The 14,019-nt window shown below is 39.0% G+C and overlaps 1 protein-coding gene across 2 annotated transcripts in view; it reads left to right on the forward strand.

Annotated features, from left to right (window-relative positions):
• The window catches only part of abch1 (ATP-binding cassette, sub-family H, member 1), a 44,273-nt gene extending 30,254 nt beyond the window's left edge, over positions 1-14,019 (forward strand). Inside the window, exons 12-20 of one of the 2 annotated variants that reach the window (XM_026944070.3) lie at positions 469-539; positions 647-696; positions 2,633-2,689; positions 3,754-3,824; positions 4,459-4,547; positions 4,798-4,901; positions 6,506-6,665; positions 8,000-8,104; positions 9,847-14,019. In XM_026944070.3, the coding sequence (XP_026799871.2) occupies positions 469-539; positions 647-696; positions 2,633-2,689; positions 3,754-3,824; positions 4,459-4,547; positions 4,798-4,901; positions 6,506-6,665; positions 8,000-8,104; positions 9,847-9,953 (814 nt within the window). In that variant the 3' untranslated portion in view covers positions 9,954-14,019. The remainder of the gene's footprint in view (positions 1-468; positions 540-646; positions 697-2,632; positions 2,690-3,753; positions 3,825-4,458; positions 4,548-4,797; positions 4,902-6,505; positions 6,666-7,999; positions 8,105-9,846) is intronic. The other variant, XM_026944071.3, reaches the window with a different exon arrangement.

The raw sequence follows: 14,019 nt of genomic DNA on the forward strand, positions 1-14,019 counted from the left end.
CATTTTCGGCTCTTTGTGAGCTTTGCCTTGTATGGACTTTTGTGGGCGTGGCTAAATGTAAATCCAACATACTTAATGGCCTTTATCAACGTAAGTATGCAAGTATGAAGACAATCAGCGTAACTGAAACTTGTAAATCTGGCAGGAATTTTTAGTTTCAACGAAAACATGTACACATGACATGACAAAAAAATGCTGAATATGGATCAGCATCTTTTGAGGCATGTGTGTTGGCTAAAGCATGCATTTTACACAGTGCTAAACAGGTAACTTTTCTTAGTTGTTAGCAACATTTGCTACATAGCTGCAGTTTGAAACTGCAAAGCAAAATTCAGATACAAGTATGTCTTGGAGAAATTTTATTTATGGCCAGTCTATTCCTCCAGTATTTTGGATGCATTCAGCCTTTGATTAATCATGAATAATTTCCTGGGTGTCATGTGGAATGATTTGTTTGTGCATGGACAGGATCTTGCAGCCGAGAGTCTCCAGGGACATTGTCGAGGGGGGGTCCGTCCACATTTGGCTCGACTTGACGAGTGAGTTTGAGGTTCTGATTAGAAGTTATTGTGTGATTCGACACTGAGTTCATGAAAGAAAATATACTTGTGAATAATTTTATTTTGTGTGTCTTTTCTTTTTTTAGATCGGCAGATAGGAATAATGCTACAAAAGAAGCTGCATGAAGCATTTCAGGTACATCTAAGCCGTGGTGTAGGCGAAGCTGATTAGTCTACAATGTGATGAGTCACCATATTTCTCCTTTTGCATTCATTCTTGTTAATATATTTTTTAAACTGTTTCCATAATACATATCTGTAAAGTGGATGGAATTTAGAATAATGATGAGTGCCAAAATTGTGTCATGGAGTACGCAGATTGAGAAAGATGGATGAGGAAATGGAGGAAAACCTCAAAAAAATGTCTTGTACCACATGACTTAGCTTATGTGTATAGAGTAGAGGTGAGAACAGGACTGTTGTTTTAATGCTGAAGGAATGCTGAAGGACCTGCCTTTTCCTGTAAACACCCTTGACCAATCCTGACCAATCCTTCAGTTATTTTTTTTTTTCATACCTGCAGTATGTGCTAATGAAATTAGTTGGTTCAGTTTTCCAAAAGGTAAACAAATAACCTGTTTCTGAATGTATGAGGGCCGGACACAACATCCAGCACCCTCCAGTGGCTTGGTGGCCCTAAAGGGCTGGTTTTATGATTGACAGCTACAAATGGCCTTGTAAATAAATCATTTTTAACCATAGCAACGCTGATCAAATATAGCCAGACAGCAAAAGTAGTAGTAGCACAGTGTTTAAGTCATTGGTCTACTGGTCAGAAGGTTGTGAGTTCAAATCCTGCCAAGTTGCCACTGCTGGGCCCTTGACCTTCAACTGCCTAGCTGTATTAATGAGATAAATGTAACTTTCATTTCTGTAAGTCGCTCTGGATAAGGGTGTCTGCCAAGACATGAATTTAAATGTAAGTTACTAAAAGTTAACCAGTGAATGAAGTAAATGTGTTGAGCAGCACCTACCGTTTCCAGCACACCCCCATGTTAACATACATGACTGTTTTTGTCCAGCGAGCTTCATATCTGAACACGCACTCCCGGTCGCATGAAAGTAAAATCCTGCCCGCTCCTGGCCGCCTGAAAGTAAAAAACACCCCTCCCGGCCACATGAAAGTAAAAAATGCCCCCTCCCGGCCACATGAAAGTAAAAAACACCCGCTCCTGGCCACATGGAAGTAAAAAACGCCCCCTCCCGGCCACATGGAAGTAAAAAACGCCCCTCGCGGCCACATGGAAGTAAAAAACACCCGCTCCTGGCCACATGGAAGTAAAAAAAACGCCCCTCCTGGTCACACAGAAGTAAAAAACGCCCCCTCCTGGCCACACAGAAGTAAAAAACGCCCCTCCTGGTCACACAGAAGTAAAAAAACGCCCCCTCCCGGCCACATGAAAGTAAAAAACGCCCCTCCTGGTCACACAGAAGTAAAAAACGCCCCCTCCTGGCCACACAGAAGTAAAAAACGCCCGCTCCTGGCCACACAGAAGTAAAAAACGCCCGCTCCTGGCCACATGGAAGTAAAAAACGCCCCTCCCGGCCACATGGAAGTAAAAAACGCCCCTCCTGGCCACACGAAAGTAAAAACACCCGCTCCTGGCCACATGAAAGTAAAAACACCCGCTCCTGGCCACATGAAAGTAAAAAACGCCCCTCCTGGTCACGTGAAAGTAAAAAACGCCCCTCCTGGTCACGTGAAAGTAAAAAACGTCCGCTCCTGGCCACATGAAAGTAAAAAACACTCGCTCCTGGTCACGTGAAAGTAAAAAACGTCCGCTCCTGGCCACATGAAAATAAAAAACACCCCTCCTTGCCACATGAAAGTTAAAAAACGCCCGCTCCTGGCTACATGAAAGTAAAAAAAAAAATGCCCGCTCCTTGCCACATCAAAGTAAAAAAACGCCTCTCCTGGCCACATGAAAGTAACCGACACCCCCCTTCCCCCCACCCTCCCCGCTTCCCGTTGCACACCTCTAGTACAGACTGGAAATGATCTTATTATTGTCGGGCTTTAATGTGTTTAATGAAAAGGCCTACTCTGAGATGTGTGTGTGTTTCTGTTGCAGGCTTTTGTTGAAAGTAAGATGGGCAGTCAGGCCTACCTAGTGTCTGTTCCAGTTAAGGTAAGATTGTTTCACTCTGTGTCCTGTGTGTGTTGTAGTGTCCTCTGGTGTTAAAGAGAAGACATGACATTTTACAAGCCTGTAACTGACTACAATTTCCCATCATATAAATAGCCATCATGAATGTTTATGAATATCTGTCTTTCAGTGAGTGTGTTGCTGTGTGTATGTGTTATAGTTTTATACCTATGCTTATAATTCCCTGTGCTCATAATACACAGCAAAAAATGACATCGTAGCAAGTGACAATACCTTGAATATAGTCCAAATTTATCAAATATTTCCTACTAGAAGATTACAATAAACCATTATTTCTAGATATTTTTTACTAAGTTGAAGCTTTAAATTTTCTTATTGCATTGGCAGATAATTATTTCCACTTGCTAGGATATTATTTTTTTTGCAGTGTAGTAATGCAGAGCTATTAATAGATAGTGGATTTTCTTTAGTTCTCCATTAGTCAGCAAGAAATCAAACCGTCTTAACGTGTAGACTTCACGGAATGAAGGCTTTGAGATCTTATGAAAAAGAAAAGGTGGATAAAATTGTCTGATGCCACTAAATTAGCTATCATACAGAGTTATTTGTCATACCGTACTGGTGTATGTAGTCTTTAGAATTCTGTATTACTTGTACAGTATCTTCTGATATGTAGATGACTTCATCTAAATACAAAAGTTAGCATGCTAGCTAGCCAGTGAGTGAATTAGCAAGCCGATATGATGTCATACACATAAGAAAATAAACAGTATAAAATGCCAATGCAAATGGTTTCACTAAGGTTAGTCCGCTTTATTGTGCTCCAAGTGACTATGTGTGTGTGTGTAACAGACGTCTGAGTCATGAGGGAAAGTTGACAAGAGTGTGTGTAAAAAGCGTAATGGAGCACACATATGGTTGTTTCTCATGATTACTAATCCATCATGTGAGCATACTAGGCTGATTTTGAAGTTCGTGCCGGAGTAAATGATGTGTTATTTATCAAACCATGCATTTGTGACACAATTCTTTCATGGAGATGCTTGTATTTTTATTATTCTTCTCTTCTACTTGTTGCGCTGTAGTTCGAGGAGCCAATATACGGCAGTCAGAACACTACATTCACCACGTTTGTGACTCCAGGAGCTGTTCTGAGGTAAAATTACATATTACACACTCCTCATACAGTGGGGTCCAACAGTCTGAGAGCACTAAAAAACTCGTCCCCTTTTTGCTTTAATGACAGTGTGCACTCGAGCTGGCACGGACTCCCCAACCTTACGATCCATTTTAGATCAAATCCATCGGAGTGTCATCTGAACACGTTTCAATAGAAGAGATTAGACATGAGGAAGATCTGACCTTTTGTACAAAGCAGTTAACATCACACATTTAATATCACACATTTAAATCACACATCTAATATCACACATTTAAACAGATTTAAATAGGGGCATTTAAATTGAGTCCTAGAAATAGTGCAGAATCTGGAATATTAAATATTCAAGATACTGAACATTTACTTTCTTTGTTTTAAGTATTTCAAAATTCAAAAACCTTCTGTTGATTTCCAATTTAAATTAAAAAAATCACAGATTTTCAGTGTCTCCACTGTACCTAACAAAAGCAAAAGAAGTGATATTAATAATAATAATGATAATAATGGGTCACAGTGGCATGTTGCTACATATTTTGGAGCAGATTCATACATTTTCAGATACATTGACAGCATTTTCATGAATTTATAATTAAGTGTTATTGTACATTTCTTTTTCTTATGTGTAACACAGCATCACTTTTTACCTGGCGGTGGGACTCACTGCTCTGTCCTTCGTCTTAGAGAGGAAAGAGGGACTGTTGGACAGGTGCTGGGTGGCAGGTGAGACGCTTTCCAGGGCATTTGAGACACAGCCGAGTATGTATGTATTAATTCACTATTCACTTCACTCACTCTCTTGCACTAACTAGGGCCTTTAATGCAGAGACTTTCACACATTTTGGGTTTTTTTTCCCAAAAAAATTCATTTCCTCCATAGACCACTAGGTGGAGGCAGTGATATATTGTTTATTACACTCACATTTTTCTTTGTTATCATTTTCACTATCCTCATCCTCCTGTTCCTGTGTAGGCGTGAGTTCTCTAGAGACCATGCTGGCACATCTCTTCTCTCAACTGTTGGTCATCAGCGTCCAGATCACCCTGCTCCTGCTCTTTATCCTGCTCGTCTTTAAGGTAAGTGTGTGTCTTATGAATATCCTATGAGATCAGCACTTTCCCTGTCCATTTAAGGAAACGTTTTGGGGAAAATTAAAATGCAAATCTTTTTTATCATGCATGTTTGGTGTCTGAGATTTGCTTCTTTAGTTTTGCACTGGAGCTACAAAACTAATGTAGCTAATAAATCATTCCTTTTCTCGCCATTTCTTTCCCAACTCCCAAAACAGCACTGAAAACACACACACACACACACACACACACACACACATGCATAAGGCTGCAAGCAGCTGATTGATCTTGTAGCTTCATGTCATGTGCTTAGATTAGAAACAGCAGCAGGTAAAGAAACACTTATTTCAATAAAGATATCTGGCTGTAAAAAAGCTATTAGCTAAGCTAACAATGAATATCAATGGGCTGTTTTATGGATATTAACGACTGGTTGGTGGTGTCAGAGAAAACAAGCTGTGAGTTGGATAGACAAATAAGTGGCGAGCTGTTCTAGGAAAACAATCAACTACACCCCGAAGCTAACTGTTTTCCAATAACAGCCCATCCTGCAACCCCTAGTGTTTTATTTCTTTTATACTACAGCAATGATCAACAATGATAACTGTTTTAATTATTAAGAACAGCATATTTATAGCTACATTTAATGTTGTGGACCATCCAGGAGGCAAGTTAGATTCTGCTATAAACAGTCGTTCCCTCATGAAATTAATAAGACAAAAACATGCAGCTTGTCACGTTACAGAGAAACTGGAAAGTGCAAACTTTCCTGTCCTGAACGCTTTCCCAACAGCGTAAAACTTAAAGGAACTATTTTAGCTCAAAGCCTTGACACTGATTAAAGTCTGCTTTTGTAAATGTTAAATAAACATATCCACCATACAAGTCCTTGTGTAAGTTATTACTGTAGAAATGATAACATATTAGAATGAGCGCATGAATATAAGTCCAGCAGCTACTGCTAGAGCTGATGTAGAAAATGAATCCACACTTTCTGACGAATCAGAATCAAGAATTCAGCAGTGTTGTTGACACTGTTGACATGATGTTCACTTACAGTGTGTTTCATAGACACTTAGGAATAATAGAATATTATATACACATCCCACTCTAATCTGGATTATCATAGTGCTGTTAATGTGATTGTTTTTTTTTTGTTTGTTTGTTTTTTTCAGAGAGGTCTAGACTCATAATGGCTCTTTTTGTTTTTCATCCATCCAGTAGGGGGCGACATGGGATTTTAGGATGCATTAATGTAGTCCTCTGAGTTTCCATTTGTGTTATCCTTAAAGGACTAGCATGGCATACTTCAAATTCAAAGATTGGCTATATTTATATAAGCTTGACCCGTCTTGAGCATCTTAAAGTATTATTATGTGTGAGATTGAGTCTAGCAGTCGATTGATGACCACACACACACACACACACACACACACGCATGCTCACACTCACACTGTTCAGACCTCCATGTAGATTGATTGAAGGCATCAGGCCAATTACTTTAATTCATCATTCTTTATAATACATTTTTCATAATGCAATGTTCATTGAGCCTTGTAATGCATCTCTCTTTTTCTCTTTCTCTCTCTCTCTCTCTCTCTCTCTCTCAGATTCCCAACGAGGGCTCCCTGATCCTGGTCATTTGCCTGATTGTTCTTCAGGGTGTGACTGGAATCTCCTTTGGATTGGTCATTTCCTCCGCCATCGACGACGAGCAATCAGCCAATCAGGCAGCTCTCGGCATCTTCTACCCCAACCTCATCATCAGCGGTACGACTTGCGTTCTTCACGAATTCTCAATTCTGATTGGTCAAAAGGTGTTGATTCATTTCCTTTAACTGCAGCTCAGACAGTAGTTCTGGCTGCAAGGAACATCAGAGATTTAAATTAACGTATATAACATCTTGTATAGCAGATGCTCCACATGAACAGAGTGAAAAACTAATTAATTGTTGATATGGTGACTTTTCTGTAAGCAGATGTTTATTTGGTATTTTTGGAAGGAGCCGTCAGTGCTTTGTAACAGCAAGTAAGTTTTCTACCTTGGGATAGTCTTCAGGAAAGAGGAGTTTAGAGGTTGTGGTTTCTTCGTAACATGACAAGATGCGTTTTTTTGCGCATATCAGAAGTGATTATCAGGAACTTGTTTCACAAGAGAGATCAGAGACAAGAATTGAAAAAAAAGTACTTAAAAAAATTCTGTCAAATACACATATTATTGTATATTTAATATTTGAGTATGTACGTGAAAGTAGAACCTTTAAACACAAACAAGAAAGGTGGTAGGATGAGAAAGAATTGAGAGAAAGTGTTAGCAAATCTGTTTTTGTTGAGTTATAGCCAAATTTCCAACAAGTCACAAGGCGTTGTTGTGACCATGTTTCAGCTTTGACCAAAGAATGAAAAACGCACAAAAATTTCACGTAAACATTAATGGACAGAATAAAGCAACTGCCCCTAGATTTCCATTATACATGAGTTTTATGTAAACATTTTTTTCTGTTCTTTTTCCAGCACAGCGATATTCTGTAGTAATGGCACATACACCGTACGTGAAGTCAATAGAGATTAGGTTAAAATTTTTTATGTATTTTTATGTGAGGATCCATTTTCAAAATGAACACCATGATCGATACAGATCAATATTTCAGTGATGACGCATCCATTTGAACCCAGTCTCAGTTTCAGCTAAATTGTACATTTCCAGGAAAGTCGCTTACCGTCGCTTTAATTTTGCTTTAATGCTTAATGTTACTTTAATGTTTAAAAAAAAAAAATTCGCTGATTGATGAGGAAAGACATTAGTGCAATTTGATCTGGGCTGGTCCACTGGGATCAGGAGATGGATTGATAGAGTGATGAGAAAAGGTGATGAGGAAAGGAAAGAGAGAGGGGGAGAGAGAGAGATAGAGAGAGAGAGAGAGGCAGGCTCGACGGAAATGCACTAAAAGCCTGATAATGACAGACTGAGGAGGAAGTCATCTCTGAGAGGAAGTCATCTCTGAGGTTATGATCTTGTGCACACAAACATGCATGGAAGGATGTGTTTTATCTTTTTTATCATCCGCACACATTTCTCTCGTTCCTTATCGTGCTCTCTGTAGGTGTCATTTGGCCGGTGGAGTGTATTCCATATCCGCTGCGATACCTGAGTCTGGCGCTGCCTCAGACGTACGCATCTGAAGCCCTGCGATGCATTATGTACCGAGGTGAACACACACACACACACACAATCATGAAGCACTCTCCTGCATCATGTTTATTGGTAATCTTACACTTACACACATGCCCTATGGCTTTAGAAAGTAAACACACACACATACACACACACACACACACACACTATGTTTGAGAGGAGCTTTGTGTCTCGTCTATGTTCCATGATGATGAGCTCATGTTGCAACAGACAATCAGGACACCCAACCCTCCCCTCACTATCCCCCCTTCTCTCTCTCTCTCTCTCTCTCTCTCTCTCTGACTGTCACTCTCAGTTTTCTTTCTCTCTCCCTCTCTCTGTATCTGTCCTCACTCTTTCTCTCTCTCTTTCTCTGTGTGTGTCTCTCATCCTCAATTATTCACCGAGCTTATCGTTGCACCTCCTTCTCAAATGAAACCACATTCCATCCCGTTGAACCTTTTCCATCTTCTCTCCGGCTCCCAACAGCTTAACTGGGTTAATTTGGGGAATAAACAATAAATGCTAAACTACTGTAGCAAGCACAAAAACCTGAGACAAATCTGTTTATTGGACTCCAGTGCAGGGAAGTAACTTGTATGATCTCTTCAGGTAAAAATGATCCACTTGAATTAGGAATGGTACGAAAATTCTTTTTCTGGCAGGAAACTTCAGAGGTAAAAAAATCATCTGAAGTTTATCTGAATGTTGTTTTTCGTAGGTAGAGTTGAGTGCAGAATATTTCAGTGGAATCGATGTAATCTTTAAATGCGATTTTCCCCCTTTTCGTTTTTGCCGGGATTTTAAAATGCTAGAACGTTACTCATGGTTGAGATACATGCAAAAGGGAAAATCTGATTTTTTCAAAATTTTCAAAAAAAAGTCTAAATTTCCCCATATGAAGGGTTTTCTCAGTCTGCTGCACATATGATCAGTGTAAATAGTGCTTAGTAATTATGACCCTATGTGTGCAAAGAATTGTACATCTTTCATAAATTTTATATTAGACTGAAAGAATGGGTTTTAGTTGCCATGCTCCATCTTTTATTTACACTCCCTCCTGCCATCAAGAGGCTCCCCAAGCGTAGGAAAAGCTTTTGAGTCTCTATTTCAATAAATTGGTGCTGCATCTCAATTCGCCTGTCCGTCCTGAATAGAATTAGTTAGAAATAGAATTAGTGTGTCCCAAATCGTAGAGTATTGAAATGAGTATCCCAAAGGTACCCGGACAGTCTACTGTTTTTGGTAGATTTCTGAAGTGTGGATCCATGGACACTTTTTTAGCTAATATTGCCCACAATTCCTTGCGCAAGGGAGGAGGAGTTTTGTGACGGTTTGCTTCAAGGACGCATTTTAGAGAGGTGTAAATGAAATGTGCGAAAATAAATCAAGTGAATTGTAAATTAAATTATATAGTATAAATGATATAAGGAATAATAAATGAAGAAAAGCTGAAATGCAAAGAGGAGTGTGTTTATAGTGACAGCGTGCTTAACTAGGCAACAACGTTCTCTTCCGTTACATGTTACATGTTACATGTAAGATGTAGTAACGGTTACATGTATGTCCTAGTACTTGCATACTCTTTTGCTACAAACACACTTTTCTTCACAAAAAGAGTATATACTTTTAGTGCATAGTATAAGTAGGCGAATTGAGACACAGAGTGGGTTTAAACTGAGGTGAAAGTGGTATATTGTGGATTTTAAGATGACATGAAAGAAAATCACCATAAAGGCTAAAGCAAACTGAAATGTGAGTGTTTGTGATCTTCAGGATGGGGTCTGTCGCGCATGATGGTGTGGCGCGGCTTCGCCGTCACGCTCGGCTGGAACACGTTCTTCCTCATGCTGGCCACCATCATCCTCAAGCTGAGGACATAAGGGACGCCAGTCACTTGAAGGTGCTTCAGATCTTGGAGAGAGGCATCAGACAAGCCCCAGGCTTCATGGAGGAGACCAGGCCTCTCCCTCTCCCTCTAGTTTTTTTGATGAAGGAGCTCTCATGAGTAGAAGAATAATGATCACCTAGGGCTGGCAGTCAGAGTTCACTTTTAGCCTGAAGGCTACCTTAGAGTAGCAGATCAGGTTCTTCTTTTTTCATAAGAACCAGAACCAGTCACCTCAGGGAAAGAATGGGCTCTGTTTCTGCATCAGTAACATTACACCAGCAAGTGTCATACTTCAAATTCAGTGACATGTTCATGAATTGAATTTAGTTTTATTTGATTTACATATGTCCTAATTAGCACAGACCAGTCTTGACTACACTCAGAGATCCTGAAACCACATGAAATACTGATCTTTGACATGAGTGTCACCTGGTGCAAAATGGGAACAGTCCTGACCTTGGAAAATTCAAGACCTCAGAAACCTTGACAGACAGGCTTTTTTTTGTGTGTGTGAGTTACCTCCTCTGACATACGGCTGTATTATTTGCGTTGTGTTTTTATTTCATGATAAGGTCACCTGTCATTCAAACTCAGTGAGTGAGATCAGCTATTAATATTGGCTTACGAAAGAAGAGGACTAGTAATATATCCAACCACATGGTCTCAGGACTGACGTTAATGAGTCATGAGTGAAGACTGTAATTTCATTACATCATGTCTTCTAGATAGAGAGCTGAGTCACACTGTGAACCACACAATCTCTGCTTGGGGCCTGAGATCTCCTTTATAAAGCTTTATGCTGGACAATTTTACTGTCTCATACAAAAAATCTCACATCATGGATTTTAGAACGCATGTGACGTGCTCACCAGAGGCCAATTTAGTGCCGATGCAACCAAAGACAAAGTTCTGTCAGTGTTAAAAATCTCAAGGATAAAATCTCATTTTCTTCAATTATAGGTCTATCATTAAAGGATCTGACACACATTATTGCTTAGTCTGTTATAGAAATCGGCCTAGACAGCGTGACAAGTAATAATCTATTTAAAAAATGGCTTAAGGTAACATATGTTTGTAATAATGTTAGCTAGGTAACAATATAGCTAATATAGCTAACCAACCTGGTCTAGCATTGCTACATTGAACTTTGAACTGTTGGTTACAATGAACAAGGTTCTTCTAGTTCACCAGACTTACCAGTTGTACGTAAACCAGTCAGAATAGCTAATCCCGCCCACCGAAGATGATTGACAGGTGATCTTAAACAGGCAAGGAAAAAAACAGCCATTAATTAACTAGGATTTTAATTTAATTGCATATAAGTATTCATTTAATGGAGGATTTTGTTTTAGAGACGAACATTAACGTATTTTATTGTACATCCGAAATAAAATGTGTTGCTGTCTTTTCCTGTACCTCCTCATGCTGGCCAAAGGAGGCGCTGTCTATCAACATCAAGAGCTCTAAGGAATCCTTTTATCATGTACGTGATATTTTTGTTGCATTTGTTTATGTATGTGTATGTCGAGTGTCGTGAACTGTGGGGAAAAATGTGCACGTTTACATTATTCTTATGACCGAACCTGCAATCATTGTGAGCTGTGAAAAGAGAAGCGCAAGGAGGCAATGCATGTGTACTGAAAAGAATTTGCCAGGGCTACAAGCACAAAGATACCAGCCTTGTGCCAGTTACACCAGCTACAATCAACACTGTGGCATCTTACTGTATGTCAAAAGAAATACAGAGATATAGATATATACAGATAGATATATTTGAGGTTAATCGTTGGCTATTGAGTATTTTGGTGAACAGTGTTAAATGCTATGAAGGAATGGCTTTTATAAAGATGTCTACACAAGAATTTCTTGCCTGTGAAGTTGTTCTCCTATGGGTTTTGTTTCAAAATATGAACTAATTGGTGTTTTTTTTACAGGTATATAAGTACTGAATATAAAGAGTATTTCTGTATATTTCATGTTTTATAACTTCTTGTTATAAAACAGCTCCCTTTTTCACATATAGTTAACTACAGAGGACATAAAACCCAAATTATTCCTTGTCTCTACTTTCTACTCCCTATATTTTCAAAAGTTTCTCTATAATCGCGTATTTGTCATAAATGATATGGTGACTTTTTAGCATCAGTCACCTTTTATGGAGTTTATTTAAATTCTGAAATTCCTAACAGATCTAAACTATTAATAGATGTGTTAAACTTTAAACAAGAATGAAACCTAATACCTTCATTGTAATCTGTTAGAAAGCTGTTCTTAGTTAGCCTTAGCTAATGTTTACCAATGTTCTTTGGTTCCAATTGCTATTTTGGATAAATGGTAATATGAATTTGGATAAAAAGGTAATGCTGAATGCTTTCCTGTAGTTTTTTATTAATTGTTTTTTTTTTAAATAGCAAATACACACACCTATTCCAGTCCACTTCTTTCTACCAAAGTTAAAGTCAATCAACCGTAATGCAGAGTTTAGGGCCAACTTTGCTCCTGAAGATCTACCACTCTTAATATGGTCTTTTGAATATTGGATTATGTTATTGATCAGTGCCTTGGAGCATGACAAGTATTAAACATCTGACTGGTGGAAGAGCTCCATGAATGGGTTCAGGACTGCAAGGTGAGAAATCTCCAAAAGCAGATTCACAACTGAACTTAGCAAATAGATTCCTAGATCTCCAGGAGCAAGGTTGGGACTGCTAATGTGAGATTCTCCAAGAGCAACACAGTTGCAATCAAACGTGGCCCTAAACTGCAGAGAGAACTGCAACTACAAAAGGTTGGAAGCAGGGATTAGAAATGTTACAGGGAAACAAAGGCAATTCATTCACTGAACATAATCGAAATTGCAAAGAAAAGGTATTTTAAGTGAAAAGGTATTATCAGAGTGAAAAGGTATTTTAAAAGTGTTAACCGGTTAATGCTGTTATTTTTCATTTCCAGTGTGAAGATAGTACAGCCTAACATTTTCCCAGTAAGTCTAATTTTCTGTCCAGAATTCGTCACTTCCTGCACGCCTGGCTACAGGAAGGCATGACGTTAGATAGCCAGGTTTCTCGAAAATGTGGCACCGTCAGGAAAATCTGTGAAGAAAGTCTTTTTCCTATGATTATGCAAGCAGCAAATCACACTGCAAAGTAGACAGTTGCTGTGAAAATGTTTAATATAAATATGCATTTTTGGTTAAATGCAGTGTTTGGTTTTATTTATATCCTAGGCTTCCTAGAAGCAGAGTAGGCTATCAGATGTAAAGAATGATATTAACTGTTCTTTTATTTTTTTTCCAGCTTAAGAGGGGGGCTTGGAACGCTGAAGCAGGAACGTAAAAATATATTTTCTGTTCAGAATAAACCAAAATTTCTAATCCCTGGTTGGGACTAAACTCTGCAGGATGGCAGATCACAAGGTCAATAAGTTAAATTGAAGACTGTGAATTCCTGTCTTAATGACTGTTTGAACGCTTAATAATTAGAACCCATAAAACCACCAACTGCATCGACTTAAACTACACACGTTTGTCCTGCACTCCATCTGACCTCATGTTCCCATGCCCTCTATTTTACCCCTGCATGTGTATTTCAGATCTTCTTCTTTAGCCACAAAAAACGCTGTGTTTTGTGAGACTGTAACACATCCTACTCAGCTATCTCAAGCCAATAAGGTGTGGGAGTGATGATCTAGGATTAGATCACTATAAACAAACTCAGGTTCTTTACAGATACAAACATATAGCCTGATATAAATGAGGCCAGTGATAAGGAGGTGAGAGAAAATGAAAGAAAGAGGTGGGAGATCAAATGGAGATTAAAGAACAAAAACATGAAAGCACAGTAAATCAGGTTAGCCGCAATGAGCCGCTCTGTATGTGAGAACATGTTGACCCTCGTGGAAAGAATTTTGGCAGCTACACGTGCGTGTTTGCAACATTTTCTCTTGGTAGGCGTTGCTCTTTTATGCTGGCCTGAGCATTCGTTTTGTACTTTTTGTGATAAGGTTAACGTGGGAGTGTGGCCCGGGTCCAAGATCTGGGGCAACTTTTATATTTAAGC

The sequence above is a fragment of the Pangasianodon hypophthalmus genome, chromosome 10, assembly GCF_027358585.1.
Source record: "Pangasianodon hypophthalmus isolate fPanHyp1 chromosome 10, fPanHyp1.pri, whole genome shotgun sequence".
NCBI classification, from domain to species: domain Eukaryota; kingdom Metazoa; phylum Chordata; class Actinopteri; order Siluriformes; family Pangasiidae; genus Pangasianodon; species Pangasianodon hypophthalmus.